The 17,949-nt window shown below is 36.1% G+C and overlaps 4 protein-coding genes across 7 annotated transcripts; 1 reads left to right on the forward strand and 3 right to left on the reverse strand.

Moving 5' to 3' along the window:
- Nucleotides 1-15: 15 nt before the first annotated feature.
- Nucleotides 16-11,148, forward strand: Pig-c (phosphatidylinositol glycan anchor biosynthesis class C). Of its 3 annotated transcripts, none has more exons than XM_076778268.1 (2): nucleotides 16-208; nucleotides 8,945-11,148. In XM_076778268.1, the coding sequence occupies exon 2, from the start codon at nucleotides 9,695-9,697 to the stop codon at nucleotides 10,514-10,516; it is 822 nt and encodes a 273-aa protein (XP_076634383.1). In that variant the 5' UTR covers nucleotides 16-208; nucleotides 8,945-9,694; the 3' UTR covers nucleotides 10,517-11,148. The 3 variants fall into 3 exon arrangements, with proteins under 3 accessions (XP_076634383.1, XP_076634384.1, XP_076634380.1); XM_076778269.1 differs by lacking the exon at nucleotides 16-208 and having other exon boundaries at nucleotides 9,361-9,610; nucleotides 9,684-11,148; XM_076778265.1 differs by lacking the exon at nucleotides 16-208 and having other exon boundaries at nucleotides 9,361-9,517; nucleotides 9,584-11,148.
- Nucleotides 245-4,156, reverse strand: Prp6 (pre-mRNA processing factor 6). The gene is made up of 9 exons (XM_076778260.1): nucleotides 3,959-4,156; nucleotides 3,819-3,878; nucleotides 3,597-3,723; nucleotides 2,883-3,433; nucleotides 2,022-2,802; nucleotides 1,727-1,942; nucleotides 1,316-1,657; nucleotides 906-1,249; nucleotides 245-667 (listed from the first exon to the last, which is right to left on the reverse strand). The coding sequence occupies exons 1-9, from the start codon at nucleotides 4,051-4,053 to the stop codon at nucleotides 388-390; spliced, it is 2,796 nt and encodes a 931-aa protein (XP_076634375.1). The 5' UTR covers nucleotides 4,054-4,156; the 3' UTR covers nucleotides 245-387.
- On the reverse strand, nucleotides 4,704-8,902 carry LOC143348251 (NF-X1-type zinc finger protein NFXL1). 2 transcript variants are annotated; one of them, XM_076778261.1, is made up of 5 exons: nucleotides 8,765-8,902; nucleotides 7,744-8,037; nucleotides 7,534-7,646; nucleotides 5,487-7,167; nucleotides 4,705-5,395 (listed from the first exon to the last, which is right to left on the reverse strand). In XM_076778261.1, exons 2-5 carry the CDS (start codon nucleotides 8,005-8,007, stop codon nucleotides 4,967-4,969), a joined length of 2,487 nt encoding a protein of 828 aa, XP_076634376.1. In that variant the 5' UTR covers nucleotides 8,008-8,037; nucleotides 8,765-8,902; the 3' UTR covers nucleotides 4,705-4,966. The 2 variants fall into 2 exon arrangements, with proteins under 2 accessions (XP_076634377.1, XP_076634376.1); XM_076778262.1 differs by lacking the exon at nucleotides 8,765-8,902 and having other exon boundaries at nucleotides 4,704-5,395.
- On the reverse strand, nucleotides 11,016-17,699 carry Nup205 (nuclear pore complex protein Nup205). The gene is made up of 7 exons (XM_076778259.1): nucleotides 17,561-17,699; nucleotides 17,168-17,331; nucleotides 16,658-17,074; nucleotides 16,210-16,501; nucleotides 15,407-16,126; nucleotides 11,363-15,301; nucleotides 11,016-11,208 (listed from the first exon to the last, which is right to left on the reverse strand). The coding sequence occupies exons 1-7, from the start codon at nucleotides 17,568-17,570 to the stop codon at nucleotides 11,018-11,020; spliced, it is 5,733 nt and encodes a 1,910-aa protein (XP_076634374.1). The 5' UTR covers nucleotides 17,571-17,699; the 3' UTR covers nucleotides 11,016-11,017.
- Nucleotides 17,700-17,949: the final 250 nt, after the last annotated feature.

Consider the following 17,949-nt stretch of genomic DNA (forward strand, 5'->3'; position numbering starts at 1 on the left):
GATTTTTTCGTGTCATTCGCAACGTTATCAATAGATTTTGAAATGAATTTTAATCCCTTCCATAGTCAACTTACATGTGCATACTTACGCACGCATACACTATGTGAATAGTTTTTCAACTGACCACCATCCATGAAAAGAGGACGCTAAAATCACCTCAGAATTTTCAGCTCAGTATGACAGTCAGATTGAGGAGCCACGAAAGCCCGTAAGTTGAAAGGTCTACTCGTGTACCTCGCCTGTGGTTGCAATACTGTTACTTTTTTTATTTCAGTTTGTAACTATTATAAATAATTTTTATCTCAACATATATACAAGACTGTTTATTTTACTATTGTACACAAACTCTTAAAAAATATATACAGTACATACTCATCAACTCAAATATTATATTGGAATTGGTAGATCTTTTGCTACCAATATTAGGATCTGATCTGTATTTAAACACCAATTCACTATATTCTTGGATACTTTACACCAGTTTTCACCATGATGAGGTTCGGCGGCAATGCATCGTTTCTTCACGTCTTCTTGTTGTTCTTCCATTCCATTTAAAAGTTCAAATTTGTAGAAATATGCCCATGCATCTCCTAAATCTGGATCTATCTTCACCGTTCTGTTGAACCAGTCTCTACACTTCGTAATTTTATGTTCACACCAAAACAATCTGGAACATGTGATGTATATTTTTTTTCACCATTATCACTTCTAGATTAATACGATATTGTGACATCAAATGCTGATATAGAAGCGCAATATATTTAACACTATTTTTACCGCAGTTTTATGCATACTTATTTCTACCAAAAGTGTCTTTTGACCGTTCACTGAAATCAGTGGTGTCTCCTAAAGTAAATATTTACCCTTTGTCTAAATTTACGAAAAAAAACCATTTATATACTAACTTGGATACCGCGAGAAGCACGTGAGGATCGTGTTCGCATTTCTTCAAAGCATCAACGCTTTTAGTCTTCCTTTGTGGCCGTGGTTCCATAAAGATTGCTTCCGCCCAAAGTAAACCCGACGTAGGACATTCTTGCAACGCTTTCGCCATGAGTGTATTAGCCATGTCCCTAACACCACCACTTTTTAGTTCGTTTCTGATAGCCTCTAACCAGAGTTCAGCATTCTTCGGATTTTTTAAACGCGCTTTTTCCAAAACCGATCGAGCTTTGGTAACTTGGCCTTTCCTGTGTTCTAGTTGTGCCAATAAACGCCACAGTGGAATCGAATTCGGACATTTCTTGATCTGCGAGGCGGACAAAAATCCATGAATAACAATTGAATTTAACTTAACTGCAAAAGAAATACTTACAGCTTGATTGTATGTGTCTAGAGCTTTATCCAAATTTCCTTGTTGTTCTTCAATTTGTCCCTTCATTAACCATAACTTAGGAAAATCGTCGAACGCCTCCAGAGCCTCTTTCAGAAGGAGTAATGCTGCGTCAAGATTGTTCAAAGCCCATTCTAATTTCGCACTTTTCATCATCACTCTAGGAGTTGGCGCAGACGCTCTCGCTTTCGCAAGTAACCGTCGAGCTCTCTCATATTCGGAATTTTCGGATTCTAGTTTTACGGCCGCTAACCAAATCTCCTCCGAATTAGGATTTGCTTGAAATGCGAGTGACAGAATACCTCTGGCTGCTGGAACGTCACCCTGTAACAAAAAAAAAATAGCACATATAAAATATTAACACGTAATTTAAATTCTACTAATTCTACTTACAGCCAACCATTTAGATTTTGCACCCATGAGCCAAAGTACTTCGCTTTTGGGACAGTGGGCAACTGCTCTTTGGAGCAAAGATTCCAAAGATTCTCGTGTTCCGTAAGTTTTCTCGAAATACGCAGCGCGCAGCCAAATCGATTTTTTACTAGGAAACGTTGATAATGCATAAGCATAGACAGCCCTGGCACACTCCAAAGCTCCTTGTTGGGCACACTGAAATAAATTAAGCAAATAAATTATTATTTTTGTCAAATTAAATACAACTATAGATTATAAATAATATCGATTTTACAGCTTCCGCATCCTCCATCCACGTATGTTTCCTATCTTCTTCTTCTACGCCAAAACCAATGATTGCTTTAACGATAACTTGACACGTATGGACTGCGCCAGCCTTCTCCGCCTCCATAGCTTCTTTAAACCAGTGTTCTCTGTTGATTTCGACTCCGTTTGCGCTCAACGAGGATATCGCACGATCAATGATTTTTTCCACCATGTGTTTATTTCCATTTGCCTCTTCTAATTTTGCTGCAGTAGTCCAGATTTGCCTATCGGTTGGAATGTTCTCTCTTGCTTTGTTAAGCACTTTTCTTGCATTGTCGTAGGTTTCTAATCTAGCGAGAGCAAGCCATAGATCTACGCTGGTTGGGCAACACTCAACCGCTCGACTAAGTAAAATGCGCGCATCTTCTGGTTCCTCCAACTCAACTGCCGCTTTCCATAATCTCACTGAGTTTGGAATATGCTCCAACGCTTTGCGATAAACCCTTCTTTTCGCTTTTGTTTCCATCTCTAAATCGGCTGCCTTTATCCAGATTCGAACAGACGTTGGTATATGTCGCACTGATTGTGCAATTACCGCTTTAGCCGTATCCGGTGGTTGAAGTCTAGCTGCTTCCAGCCATAAGTCTTCCGACGTAGGATTTACTTCGCACCCTTTCATTATTAAATTTCGTGCAGCTTGTACTTTCCCTGTAACTTCTTCTAAACGAGCCGATGCAATCCATGCTGGTGGATGATTGGGATTTGTTTCTCTTACAGACTTCAATAACAATCTAGCTTTTTTGATGTCGCTGTAACAAAATGAAAATATTTATGAATTTTTTAATTTGTAGAGAAACTTTATCGATATAACACTTATTTGTAAACTTACTTGATATCGCCACCGTACGTCGGAATCATACTTTGCAGATCGGTAAGATAGCCCTTTGGATCGACAACAGTTTGTCCTTCCACGGAATCAGAAACTTGGTTCAGCTTAACATTCATTAGAGTGTTTCTAGCCTGTCCAATTTTCCTTAGATCTAGATCTCCTGTAGGAGTCAACATTCCGGGAGTCGCTACACCAGGCATCATAGATGCCAGACCGCTCGATGGGTCAATACTGGTGGATGTTTCACCCCCTAAGTTTCTTGCGAGCACAGAATCCGGCAATGGCGTGAACTTTTCAGCCCGCGGATTCCGTTGCTTCCGGTTTCTAGCGTCGCCTACCTCTGGAACATTTTTCCATTCTTCCTCGGTTACATTTACCAATTCTCGTTTCAAGTCTGAAAACTGCTGTTGAATTTTAGGACGTTCTTGACGATACCTTTCTAGTTCCTCTCGGAGCCTCTTTTCCCTATACTCTTTGCGTTTTTCATCCATTCGCTTGTCGATGGCTTCATAAATGGCATCAGCTTCTTCGTCGTCTTTATCATATGGATCCTGCAAAGAATTAAATTGTTTAAAGCGTGACGACTAATCTGTTGGGCGTTTATCGTAAAGATGTAAAAGGTACACCTTATTAGATAAAACAGAAAATTCATGCATCGAATAAAAAGGTTTAAGTACTATAAAAACTTAATTTCTTGAATAACTTCTATTTTACTTTACTAAAAAGTGACCCTCCATATCCAGAAAATTCATCGTAATTGGAGTCATTTAAATCCTCTTCGTCTTCTTCTTCCTCTTCTTTCTTTTTTGTTCGTTTTGTAGGTGGAGCATGTCTGTCATCTCTATGAGCAAAGTATTGAAAGAGACAGGTAATTTTTACTAAATATATGGATGATCATACATACTATTATACTACTACATTACATAAAATACTTACGATACATCATTAGCATCTCGAGCTGGTCCAATATCAGATCTGGTTGTGAATCCAGTAGCTCTAAACATCGATAAATTAATGTGTTTTGCATTATGAAAAGAGACTAGATTAATTAAAGAATATTGTTTTGTCTGTATTACCCTCTTCCAACACCAGCAACGTATCCTAAAGGTGCCGGTACACCCAAGAAATGCTTTTTGTTTCTGGTTGCTAACGAAACTGATGGGACAGACATTTTTATTCACTGTCAAAACACCAGAGTATATAGAGAGACGAAATCTCTCTCAAAGAATAAACTTCACCAATGTTCACCAACAACAACTCCACAAGTGCAAAACAGTGAAACAATTCTATTTGAGTCACGGACAAATTATACGATAGACCTAACATCTCATGGATCTCCATTAAAAAGTATGTGGCGACCTCTTCGATAAAATATAGAACCACAGATTAGGTACAGAATATACCTATCGTCTAATGCATTTTCGTCTCACATATAATGTCATTGATTCAAAAAAGAATAAGACCGTGGCGAAAATTAATCTTTAATCTTTTTTTCTTACGATACACGGTTAAATGTTAATTATCGAAAAACCATGTGCCTTTAAGAAGATTTGAACTGAAGTTAGTTACGTTTCTGAGCCCACGAAGATAAATGGCGGGCTGATAATCATAATAGTGTAAGTACAAAATTTTAAAAATGTATGTTAATAAGATGAATGTAAAAAGTAAATATCAACAAACCAGTATTTTTCCCAACTTTAAGGATCGTTCGAATGCTTATGAGCGATATTGTATATCCCGTCTGTTCTGTCGCGAAAAATTTGACAGGCAATCGAATAACAAAAATTTGATGATGTATTTCGTAAAATATATTCGTACAACCATTTAATATTAAAATAAAATTCTTTGGACTGTTTTTTAATTCTATGGCACAAATTGCATAAAATAATAATGATACATTTTCATAAAATTTCTTGCGAGGATTACAAAAATATATTAAAATATATTTAGTACTTTTCTATACTAAATGAATTAAATTAAAACGGAATAAACAAAACGTAGAAATGAATTTGTCAAATCGGATTGTGAAAAAAGTTTTACAACATTATGCTTATTAGCCTATGTAAGCGATTTCGAAAAATTGTTCACGATTCTTGAATACTCGCATAAAATATTGCTATAGCTATTATACACATTAAAATTGTTAAAATCCAATATTTCCAATAGTTGTTACTTGTTTCTCTCTGTAACTGTTTCTTATCAAACTTGTCCTTTCCTTTGCGACGTGGTTTGAATTTCCGCTCGAACTTCTCGATTTCTTCCTGATTACGTATTTCTTCGGCCTGACGTTTTTGCTCCAGTAAAACAGCTTCTGCTTGGCTTCTCTCGTTCTTTAACTTTTTACAAATGTCGTCGCATTGTATATGAATTTGCTGTTTCTGTACCATCGAGCAGATTATGTCTCTCTTTATACGTTTGCATGAACAGAATAATTTCACTTTCTTGTTGCACTCGTTTCCGTTCTTGCACAGACCAGGGTGACAGTCGGCGATGCATCGATGTCCACAAGGGTACTGCAACAAAAATTGATTATCCAATAATAGTAAATAGAATTAATGTTGAATATGTTTGCAAATACAATAGTTATTCAAACAGTTAAATTACATTTTTAGGGCACTGATTTCCACATTTGAGCAATTCGTTACGTTGTTCTATCGTTGCTGATGTTAGTTGGACGCATCTTCGATAGAGCGTGCTTATACCACAATGACATAAAATTTTAACTAATTGTTTGCAAGGATTACATGGTGCGGGATGACATGGTTTTGGACACAAATGTGTACAGCCTTGCGGCCGAGAAAATACACATGGCTGTTCGCATTCCATGCACGCAGTATTATCCTTATCATCCACGGCGGACGGTACTTTGTGGCAAATTAATTCACAAGTATGATTTGTACAGGGTAATATTCTTCCGCAGAGTCTTCCACAAGAGGTGGGTTTGGCCATGTGACAAGGCCACGGGCGCGTCTCATGGCCTCCCAAACATGTAACCGGTACTGATACTTCGCATGGTGGACAAGGCAGTGTCTTTAGCTGCATGATCTCCTTCTGTATTTCCCATGGTCCCGTGGGTCGAGCTTTCATATCATTCTTGTTTACCTGTACCCAGACTTTCGTATGGCAAACAGCAACGCAAGAATGGCCGCACCGTTTGTACACCAAATCGCAAACTTTTTTACAAGGTGGACATGGACCTTGATGACATTTATGCGTTTCTCTTTTCAGATGATGACAAATCGGCGGTATTTTACACGGCTTATTGCATGGTGGGGGTTTTATTTTTTTCGTAACGCCACACGGTACCGTAATTTTGTTGTATCCGCATTTGCACTGAATAACGTCGGTACGTTCGCACGGATAACATGGACCACTGTGGCAGGGAGCAGAACACTTATGTTTACGACAATTTAAAGTGTTCTCGCATACCTTTTCACATACGTTGGATGAGTTTTTAGCCAAACAATCGCAACATTTTCTGTTACACAAGTGTCTCCCGCAAAGACGTACTTGGGTACATTTCTTATTGCAATGAAATTCTTTACCGCAAGCAATCTCCTTTTGATAACTGCCACATCGACACGATTTTGTGACCACCTCCAAGCATTGTCCACACCGATCTGTGTGACATCTCATGTTACAAAAGTGCGAATTACAATCCAACAATTTCCCACACGTGTCTCCGCACGTGGGTAACTTTTCCTGCCTGCAGGAAACAATGTAACGCTTTTTCCCGCAAGGACACGTTCTGTTTTTTTCCAAAGGACAAGCCTCGCAGTCACCGGGTAAATGACATGTGCTTTGGCAAACGTGAACGTTACAAGATAAAGGTCTGTGACATGGTTTATCGCAAATCCACGCACCCTCGGAACATTGTCTTATATCTGTGTTGCTCTTACAATGACACTCGAACAATAGTGTTTCCGGACAAGGGGGACATTTCCCTGCATGACACACTTCCTTACAATTATGCGAACAAGACTCGTATTTTTTATTACACAAGGTGCTACAACTCCATTCCTTGGCATTACATCGTCGCAGCTGAGGCGATTGTTTACCACAAAAACATTTAAACGACACCGTTTTCGCGCACGGTGGACACGGGCCAGGATGACAAAGCAAAACACATTTGTGACCACATTCTGGTTTTAAGAGCTTGCCACACATATCTCCACAAGAATGTGGAATATTCCATGGTTGAAATGTAGGGTCTATGACCTTTTTACAGAAACATTTGTAGACACGAGGAATTTCATCATGCTCGTATTCCATGCGACATTTTGGGCTAGAATAAATTTTTTAATACAGCCAGTAGTATAATACTTAAATTGTATAGAACAGTACTTCTCAAATTCAGGTTTGCAAATAATTGTATTCCCCTCTCGAAACCCAGATCCACGAAAAAGTGAAGTTTCAAAAACATAGGTATACAATTTAGGAGACACAGACAAAATTTTATTTGACTAGTAAATTACGAATACTACTTCCATATATTAAACTAATCGCATTATTCAAATTTTTATCTTTATCAAACGAATGTCGGATCAAAAGTTGTTTATTTTTCTTTTTCGCTATTCGAAATATTTTATCCAAATGAGAATTTTGTCTATCTCTGTAATTATCGTTTTTTTTTCTTTATAGTGTTACTTACCATGCCCAGACTGGTGTAATACCTTTTTTACGTTTAACGTTCAAACTATCTTGTATCCAATGTAGAATGCAAGATAAATGTAAAAAAGCAAAACACTTGTTACAATTCCAGATCTGAAACATTCAACATTTACATTCATTATTTAAAACACATCTTAAACCGCATTTTAAGCTAAAAATGTAAACTCTGAACTAATACAATTTGCCATACCGCGTCTGCTCTCTTTATAGTCGAAATACATATTAAACAGACAGCACTACCAGATTGAAAAATATTTATTAAATATGATAAAATCTTTTCTGCATCCTCTCCTCTTCCTTGGTAGGCAGATAATACTTTGCCAATTACATTTTCTATATTCTCTTCGTTTGTGTCGTTTTCATCTTCGCTTGATGATTCTAAATAAACATTAGCTTCCAAATGTTTCTTAATAGCTATTTTATTTTGTACTTGAGCTCGTCTAAATTTCTGCATGTTGCTTTAGAATTTTCTGCCAGTAACACTCTGCAATAAAAAAATATAATTATACAGAAGGTAATACATAACTTAAGAGCACAAGTAGAACAGTTATATGAGATGTCTCTATGAATGTCCAAATAAATATCTCGTAAATGGCAAAATTACAAAAAAATTCAATAAGTAAATTAAAAACACCAGGTAGAAAAAACATAAAAATAATACACCTGCAAATGGTTTGTTAGCCAATGTTTTGATGTTGGTAGAAGATCAACTTTACTTTTTGTAGTAAATTAGTATCAAACATTACTTGTATAAACATTCTGTGTTAAATATATTGTATAGTACAATATGAAAGCCATACAATGCAATGAAATCAGATATAAAACTGGTATGGCTAAGTACAACATAATAATTACATTACAAAATGAAATTCAATATATAAATACAACATAAAAACTTAGTACAATGAATAGCATAATACTAAGGTATATAAATACATCGAGTTGATTGTTCTCATTTTAGTAATATTTTAATTCTTGAATAGATCTTATAACCAGGGTCAAAATGTTGATTATTGAACTTTATTACCATGCACACGTGTATTATTGCTATATTTATTCCATCTGATGAAAAAGTTACATTGTTTTCAAACATCAAAATAATAGAACCACAATGCTTACGTTGCTGAAAACATTACATAAACAAGTATATGAAATAAAAATAGCTTAAATATAAGAAATATTAAAAAACAACAATTCTATAATTTATTTACCTAAGTATATTTATATATACGAAAACGACCAACGTTCAAATAACATGTATATAGCGCATTGGTTCTTCGTAAATGATAATTTCAAAGATGAAAGTGGAGTATTATGTTTAGAACGTAGCATATATATTTCAGTTGTTCCAAATTTCAGCCATATTTTTGCCACGCACTTTTTTTTTACAGCATTGAAATGCAACGGAACGAACAGTATGGCTGCACATTTGTTGGTTATGTGACGGAAAATAACGACGAAGATACAAGGAAACCAATCGTAATATCAAATCATTTGTATTACGAATTGAACTTCATCGATGAATTAGATTAAATTCAAGAAATTTCATTTGTAGGGTTATATTTTACAATTCAATCATTTTGATAGATAAAGCAGATCTTTCTTTGCTCCAGCAGATTTCTCTCAATTACTTCGATTCTAGAAAGTTTATTTAAGATCGTCTTTTCTACAAAAAATGCATATTTATAAGGTTTTATTGATTTCAATGTCTAAAAATGTAGGATTATAATTAAAGATAATTCAAAATCAATTCAAATTTTTAGATTTTCTTCTCAGTTTATGTCGTATGCCAGACGAGCATAAATCATTAATTACAAGTTAAGACGTGTTAAGACACGTATAATGTAGGGAAAATTAGTCACCGTTTAGTTATAACACTTAAAATATTAAAATTAAATGTTCAAGATTCGATGCTAGATATTTGTAAGAATAAGAATGTTCGAGATTTATAGCTATATCTATAGGTAAAGTAATATCATATTACGAATGTTTATTTACATATTTTACAGTACTTTGTAAATTATTTACAGTTCCAACAATCGTATTTAATCGATAAAGTAAGTTTTATATAATGTATATCAAAATTGTACACGTACTTAGAACATCATTTAAATTTTACTAATTGTCAAGTACAAAACATCATGGCATTGGGGTCGCAATGGCAGAAAAAGTTATATGAAAATTATGGCTTGCCGGACAATTATACGGATAGCTCGTTCTTGGAACAGTTACGCAAGAATATAAAACCAAATAACGTAACATTAACGGAAGCAGTAATATTTGGAGCCAGCATATGTATTCAATTAAACATTGTAATTCTTTTTGTTATTATATTTATCTGGTTAAACAAAGAATGGACCAGTCCTAATATCATCCTTGTATCGAGCATAATTTTAACGATGTTTGGTTATTTCGTTTATTGTTTAAAAGAACAAAATACTTTCACAAAATTAACAAAAGATTTTAGAACCGCGTTAATATTTCTCACATTTGGTTATATTTTATCGCCTGTCTTAAAGACTTTGACCGAAACCATTAGTACAGACACAATTTATGCTATGACGATCTTAATGTTTTTAACTCATTTAATATTTAGTAAGTACGGGTCTCTACAGATTTCTTTATCAGATTCTTTGTCCATAACCTCTTCAATTTTTGGTTCGTTAATGTTAGCATCCAGATTGGCATCCCCGTTGCATGCTTTTTCTCTTCTTACAGTCGCTGTACAATGTTTCGTTTTATTACCATTTGTAATGTATAAGTTAAGTAACAAAATACTTATTTCAACTGTTTTAACATTCAGTACTTTATACTTTCTTTTGTTTATTTCGTTAACGATTTCTTACGTCTTTATTGTGTCCATAGCATTTTTACATTTTATTTGTCCGTGTTGGTATGTACGATGTCAGACATATAAGGATAATATTTATGGTCCATGGGACGAGGCTATCATAACTGCTTAAAAACATTTAACACTTTTAAGATGATCATCATACATTTACATACATCCACTACAAATTTATAACACCCATCCTGAACAAGTTAAAAGCATAAGAGTTATGTTATTATAAGCTATTTTGTTATATATCACACTTATAAATAGACCATAAACATGCTGTATACATTAATTTAATGAGAGGAGAATAATATCAATATTTTAATATTTAATTTATTAATAATAGATACCACAATTAATATAATAACAAAACATTATTATGGAAGAATATTTGTACATATTATTACGCTCAACAAAATACTACAAAATTATATAATTTTTTTCGACCGAATTACCTTGTACATATACAAGACTGAATAACTGCAAAATTATATTCGATAATTATATAGTTCTATCAGTCCAGATTAATTTTTATAATAAATACTGTTTGTGGAATTTTCGGAAGTCTGTCATAAATGTAGACGGACATGTAAAAAACTGTTCTTATACAAACATTTGAATAATAGCCTCATAATATAAACTGTTGTAGTCTTTTAATTTTTCTAACCAGAACTTCGATAAAGCTATGATCCACTGTTGCGTATTCATTGTGCATGTCTAATAATTGTGTAATAAAACTATCTGTAAATATAGAAACGAGGCCTTGTTTCAATTCCATTCTCGTCTCCGATGATACTTTCCATGATACTTCGTCTATACCTGTTGAAGATATTAAAAAATAAATAAAATCTCACTGCGATATACAATTTAAAGTTAAGCAATACCGTTATCGATTATAAGTATTATAAATATAACTAGTTTAATTAAACATGTACGGAAATTAATTTCTTGGTTGTATTTGCTGACATATTACCTTGCATTTGGCTATGCCGCTGTGTTTCTTGAGGTATGTAAAAGTCACAGTGACTCCAAAGAATGTACAAAGCATGTTCTATTATCAGAGCACAATATTTAATGTTTTGTCGTTTCTCTTTTACCCAGCGACTTAATCGTTGCTCGACTATAATTCGTTGCTTCTGAACAACAAGTTCCGCCTCTTCCTCGGATAAGTATTCTTTCAATTCCGTCGTACTCATTTCTCCTATAATGGCCACCTTCTTTATTAGAGTATCGATATGTGGCAATTCGGTGTGCAATAACTTCGTTACGGATATAAGTTGGTCAGCAATTGTTCCCAAATGTATTCCACCGGTCGAATCTTTCATCCTGTCCTCCCTTCGTACTAGTTTCGGGGTCAAATGTGGCTCGAACAGCACATTCCATATCATTTGATCCATTCTGCTGTGTTGCATCTGATTACGCGTGTACAACATAACATTCGCAACTATCTGCACCGAAGAGATGTGTTGTTGGTTTGCATCCGTTTGCTCGTGACTCAAGCGAATCGGAGCTGGTTGCAATTTAAATTTACTCAATAGCGACAGCATCAGTCTCTGCAATCGATAGAGGTGCGCACGAAGCTCTCTTATTCCAGTGGAATTTTCTAATTTACAGTTGTCGTAATCCGATTTTTCCAATTCTTCGTCCACCAATTTATAAATATCGATATTCGCAGATCTGGATATTACACCAGTGAGACATGCAACCTCTTTCAGGAAAAGAGTGTTCGTCTTTGAGGAGGCGTTTCGCAAGATCATCTCAATTGTGTCCCTGTGACTTTGTAGAAACCCGCAAATTTGTATGGCACACGATTGATTCTCCGTTCCCAGAGTGGTAAGCAAGGCGTCGCAAAGATATAAAGTTGGTAAGAAGATTTGTTGATAGCGTTGACCAATAGAGGGTATAAAGGAGTAGTCACCGCCTTCGAATCCCATATGAACATCGGGATGGTGATCAAAAACGACCATGCTCGATAGAAATGACAAGATCTTATTCTCTAACAGACTTTCAGCCCCGAGCCTCGTGGAAGCTATTCTACAAAAGGTTGCCATTTTCGCCTCATACAAGTACAACGGTCTTAATGTCTGTGGCTCTGGTTGTAACATGGATCGTAACATGCTGTCAGATTCCAACAGACTGTCTATCATATGTTTCAAGTATCCCCTGCTGGCCAAGTAGATTATCCAAGCGTTGTCATAATCCAATTCTAAGATTTTATCCAAACAGGACAACGCCAGCATTTTGCAGACGTCATGACCGCCCGAGCAATCTTGACACAAAATGTCCATCAACTTATTTCCGAAACTGTTTATAACTTGTATCGTTGCATATCGATGCGAACGTTCTTGAACGGGCATGATTCTATTCACGGTGCTATCCAACTGGCTAACGTACATAAAATCTACAAAATTCGCGCTTTCTGACTTCTCCAAACCGACCACACAGAGGAAATTTAACAAAGCCGCGTACAAATGGGTAATGACTTTCTGCGACGAGGCGCCTGCGTTCAAAATCCATTGCAAAATGTGACTCAGAATGATTTTCATCATTGTTGTGTTCGAGGGCGACGACGGAAAACATTCCCCGTCCGTTTGCGCAATGAAGCTGTTTCGCAAATTCACTAACAGCATCAATACCGTACCAGATACTAAGGTTTTGATTTCGTTCAAAGCTTCGCAAGACGTCATTTTCTGCAACAGGTCGTGGGACAAATTCAACAGTAGATTTTGTTTTTGAGGCGTGGGTAGTAGCTGGTTGGTAGCGATGCAAAAGAATATCTCTGTCGTCTGACACCAACCTTCCACAAACTTCACCATGGCGTATGATAACGATTTGGTTTGATTCCTTTTTAATGCGTGCATTAAAATTTTCTGCACTTCCTGCTGCATAAGATTACGTTGAGTTGCAGTCGCGCTGCTTTGCGTGACAGCCAACTCCTCGGTGATAAGAGAATGCAGTTTCCTGATGTCAATAAGTCGAGGACTTCCTACCAACGTGACTGGAATGCTACAGCGTCCTAAAACCATCTCGATTTGCGACGGATCGAAAAAATCTAACGACAACGGTGGTTCTAGCTGAAGTTGAAAATCGATGTAATGTAGAAGATCCATCAGAAGCTTCTGCAAAGGTACGGTCTGTCCTTGTTCTTGGTCGAACTTTCCCATCAGCCTTTCGACCAGAGAACTTTGTAATCGTCCGCTGATCAATTGCAATTCGATCGCGGCTATTTTCAACAACCATGACATGCAGCCGAGCTCCGTTGCTGTGTTCTGACCCTCGAACGGCAATTTCAGAAGGTGTCTCTGAACGAAATCTTGATTGCCACTGCTCCGTAAAAATCTCAAGACTGGAACGGACGCCTTATTGTTCGCTGCTAACATATGAAGGAAACAGTAGCAAGCTTCCGTTATTTTGTCACGACCACGTTCCAGAGATTGTTCTAAAATTCCTAATATCGAGTGCAAGCACGTTCGCGGGAATCCAAAGTAGCCGGGCTGTAGCAGAATAGTCTTTTGAATATTGTTATTGATTTTGAATCCCAGAAGATAGTGAGAAAGATTCGGTGACGGTCGCGTGATGCTTTGCATCATAAGAAGCAAAATTCGTTCCTTACAATTGCCAGTATATTGCTTCTCGGACGATTCGATGTCTTCGTCGAGGGTAATGTCTGTGTCTAAACATTCCACGAAACCGTGTCTAATATTTGTGGTTAAGGTAGGAGTGGCCGTGAACGTTGAAAGCAATTCAGAGTCTGCTCCTGGTTCGTTGGCCACTTCACTGATGACACCGACGGCGTGGAATGCGTGCTGTGGTAGCCACGAACTGTAGGAAACATATTTAGCAACGTTTATCATGTAATCGGGTTTCTTCGATTGAGGATCCACTTCCAAAAGCAATCTCGACAATCCGGTAAGAATTTTGTGTATCGACTTCGCAGCAGCCAGTTGCGACATATAATTATGTTGCGTCTTCAATTCCCTTTCTAATATTTCCAAACAATAAAGAGTGGCGTTCTCGAGATTCTTTTTGCCAGGGAAAGGTTCGTACGTATTGAAGTTGGAGCAACCCTTATCAAGAACGTATAATATGACATGGAGAAGCTCCGACTTGGAATGTAACTGGGTCATTATATGGTATCCAGGCGCGGAATTAACTAGCATAGTTTCTCCGCTTTGAAGCTCCATTTTACATCCGGTGAAATCTTCCACGGCAGGTTCATATTGTTTGATAAGTTTCGAAAATATTTTTAAGCATGCTTCGGCAACTTCCCACTTTTCTGCTGGATTTTTATACGATCGCGTATGAAACTTCAAAAATACGGTGTTAATAATGAAATGCAAGTATGGATCGAAACCAGGATTACGCTGACCCATTCCTAGTAATCGTGGAATAGGAAAGTCTGTAAGCACATCTAGAAGTTCTAGCATAGCTCGCGTCAGTGGATATTCATCTTTTTTCGACTCGATCTCCTCTAATTCGGTTTGAACTCCTCTTGGTTGATAGCTGCTTATGGTTGGTATAGTGGAAAGTATCTGCGCAGCCTCTAAACTTTGCCATACAGTAGACGAACTTTCAGGCGATCTTGCTAACGCAGCAAGAGTTCGTATTAAAACAGCTTTTAACGGAATCGATATTCCGCAACTTACTAAACCGATCAAAGATGGCAAAATTTTCCATCCTGGATGATCGCATATTGCTATTCTTGACATTTCATCGTTCTTTGCGATTACTTGAACGACTAAAAATACAACTTCGAGTCCTTTAACTTCGTCTGGCGTGATACCTTTTAGATGACCTCTTTGACGGTAAACAGTATCCTGACTAGGAGGCAGTTCTTTCCTAAGATTCATGTAATATCGAGTCAAAGAACCGAAGAAGTGATCCCAGGAAATAGTTGTCGATCCGGAAGTTCCTATAAACGAAATTTGTTTACACGTATTTAAAAAAAAATACAATCTAATATTATAAGCTTTGTCTATGGTAAAATAAATGATATTATAGAAATACAAATGATTACCGTTTGGTTTAAGAAAGTTGAATGCTTGTCTCGCTGCTTGTGGAGAAGAAGCAAGAGATGCTATCATTTTGAGGTATGGTACAAACAACCCTGCTGGTAATATTTCATCATCGAGACGTACGAATTTAAACAGAGCAACTTGTCTAGATGGCAAACGATTCGTAAAAGCAGGAGCGGGTGCATGTGCAGAGTCTGAATGATAACACCAATAGTCCATGACTAAATCCAATTTTAAAGGATCCTCTTTATAAAGCTCCGCTATCGTCAACATCAAATATTCAAAGTGATTATCTAAATTTAAAGGTGGTTCGATACCCTCCTGCTGATATGCTTGTATCAAACGCATTGATTCGTCCGCTCGACTTCGTAGATTTTTTAGTTTCAACGGCATTAATAATATGAAGTCAGAAATGAGAGAATGAAAGTAACGAATATAAAATTCTTCGTAATATATGCTTTTGTTCTTGAACAATACTTCTGCCATAAAGTGGAAACATTTATTCGACAAAGCTGCATCTAGCAGTCTCTCATCGTCGTTGGTCTTATTCGTGGGCTGCGTATTAATTGCTGCTTTAATCGTTGGCAAAGCAACTGCAAAAGCAAACTGTATAAGTCCACGCAATCCAGCACACTCCCAATTTATATTAGTCGATATTAATTTTTGATGTAATTCTTCGTGCACATCGCTTTCCGCGATCAGTGGCATAGAATTTATTAACTCTGAAACAGATGTTACAAACGGTACGATAAACTGTAAAAAAAAAAAAAAAATTAATTACAACCAGTTAAAATATGTGTTATACCTTCGCCATTCTCACGATTATGTAATGCATTAAAATTAATTGTATTTAACATGCTCATTATAAGAGCAAGGGTAACTTTATCCAGTCCTCCTTCGCACGCTTCAAATTCTATTCGCTTCGTTTGTAATACAGATAATAAATGAAATAAGACTGTATTTGGTAACGAGGATTGGGCAGACCACAAATATAAAATGTCTGCCAAATCTTGTCTAGAATCGTTAAAAAGTTTCATGACCATGTAACGATGTTTTGGTCCACCCAATGCCCGATTTTTTTCTAGCAAGTCTTGTTCCTATTAAAAAACGAATATTAGTTTAAAATTAAGAAAGAAAAAATTTCGGTTACAGAAATTCTAACACATTTTTGAACAAATACAATTAGAATATTTTGAGTTACAGAGATTGAGTACTAAATTAAAAAAATTCAAATTATAGATATTGAACTATACCTTTACAGGATCCATTTGTTCTAATAAAGATAAAATTCTATCTAACAAATCATCTTCTTGCAACTTATTTGTATATTCTGTAATGTGTCTTATTAGAGCAATAGGGGCATCAATTTTCCAGCTATGTCCCATTCTAGCTTGTACAAGCATTCTTAAGGTCGATGTAAGTGCTTTCTTCCCATCATAATATAATAAAATAGCTGTTAATCCTCGAGGTAAACCAGGATGATGTGGCATTTGTAACTGTGCCGTATAGAGAAGATCCAAAGCCATGAATTCATTAAGATTATACATATCAGATATAATCAGAGTTTCATCAACTAATTCTTTTGGTAATGATTGGTGTCTCAATCCAGGAAGTGTAATACCATCTGTTACTCCCTTTTTTATTTCTTCTCGGCTGTTCACATTTGAAGGCTGCGATAAAATACATCTTAAAACATATATCATTGGTATTTACATTTATCGTTGAATATAATACCAATTATTTAATATCACACAATCACATACAGGATTTTTTAGAAGGGTAAGAAAATTTTGTTTATGACTTCGTAATGCTTCTGTGAATTCATGATATTGAAAATCATGAGTGGTAGGAGAAGATGTAATATTCCGTTCGACGAGACTCTGTAATTCCTTGTATGGAGTCCACATGTCCTCCGTTGTTGTCTTTTCTAAAGTACATACATAAAAAATTTACACAACCTTTTGGTAACACGATATGCAATTATATTAAAACCAATACTTTTACTGTAAATATTCATTACTGTAATGTTATAATACGGTACCAAACACACTGATAAAGTAAATACAATATAAACGTATCATATTATTTCGCATATTGAAGGTTATATTATTCATGTAACATTCCTAATATAAGTATTCGTAGAAATTAAAAACTACCTTCGGTCATGTTTTTGTGATAAATAGAACGTTACGAAAACACAAATCTGTCGACGCTAAACGCTATACTTATGTAAAATGGCAAGGAAGAAATTTTGTGCAACATAATACAAATACCGGTCCTCACCATACTGGCGGGAACAACGGATTTATACATAGTCATAGACTATTGGATAACGTTACACGATACTGCATTGTAAATTCGCTTTCTATACCAATCACAGGCGATTACAGTACTAGTCATGCTAATGGACGCAAAGAAACCATGAGAGTCTGGTTTTACACTTGATAGAAAGAATACGCAGTATTTGTACTCTCTGTCTTACCTTTTACTCAACATGGTTCGTACTAACTAGAGTCGACTATGTACGAGTATATTTTATTTTGAA

This window comes from Colletes latitarsis, chromosome 11 (genome assembly GCF_051014445.1).
Source record: "Colletes latitarsis isolate SP2378_abdomen chromosome 11, iyColLati1, whole genome shotgun sequence".
Taxonomy (NCBI): Eukaryota; Metazoa; Arthropoda; class Insecta; order Hymenoptera; family Colletidae; genus Colletes; species Colletes latitarsis.

What these genes read in the sequence shown, in the direction of transcription:
- Prp6 (XM_076778260.1), bottom strand. Translation starts at nt 4,053, where the DNA reads ATGTCTGTCCCATCAGTTTCGTTAGCAACCAGAAACAAAAAGCATTTC. An exon ending in GAGGGTCACTTTTTAGTAAA is followed by an intron (nt 3,434 to 3,596) that starts GTAAAATAGAAG and finishes AATTCTTTGCAG; the next exon opens with GATCCATATGATAAAGACGA. An exon ending in ACGTACGGTGGCGATATCAA is followed by an intron (nt 2,803 to 2,882) that starts GTAAGTTTACAA and finishes ATTTTGTTACAG; the next exon opens with CGACATCAAAAAAGCTAGAT.
- LOC143348251 (XM_076778262.1), bottom strand. Translation starts at nt 8,007, where the DNA reads ATGCAGAAATTTAGACGAGCTCAAGTACAAAATAAAATAGCTATTAAG. An exon ending in CTATAAAGAGAGCAGACGCG is followed by an intron (nt 7,647 to 7,743) that starts GTATGGCAAATT and finishes TGAATGTTTCAG; the next exon opens with ATCTGGAATTGTAACAAGTG. An exon ending in ATTACACCAGTCTGGGCATG is followed by an intron (nt 7,168 to 7,533) that starts GTAAGTAACACT and finishes AATTTATTCTAG; the next exon opens with CCCAAAATGTCGCATGGAAT.
- Pig-c (XM_076778268.1), top strand. Translation starts at nt 9,695, where the DNA reads ATGGCATTGGGGTCGCAATGGCAGAAAAAGTTATATGAAAATTATGGC.
- Nup205 (XM_076778259.1), bottom strand. An exon ending in TTACCCTTCTAAAAAATCCT is followed by an intron (nt 17,075 to 17,167) that starts GTATGTGATTGT and finishes ATTTTATCGCAG; the next exon opens with CCTTCAAATGTGAACAGCCG. An exon ending in AACAAATGGATCCTGTAAAG is followed by an intron (nt 16,502 to 16,657) that starts GTATAGTTCAAT and finishes GTTTTTTAATAG; the next exon opens with GAACAAGACTTGCTAGAAAA.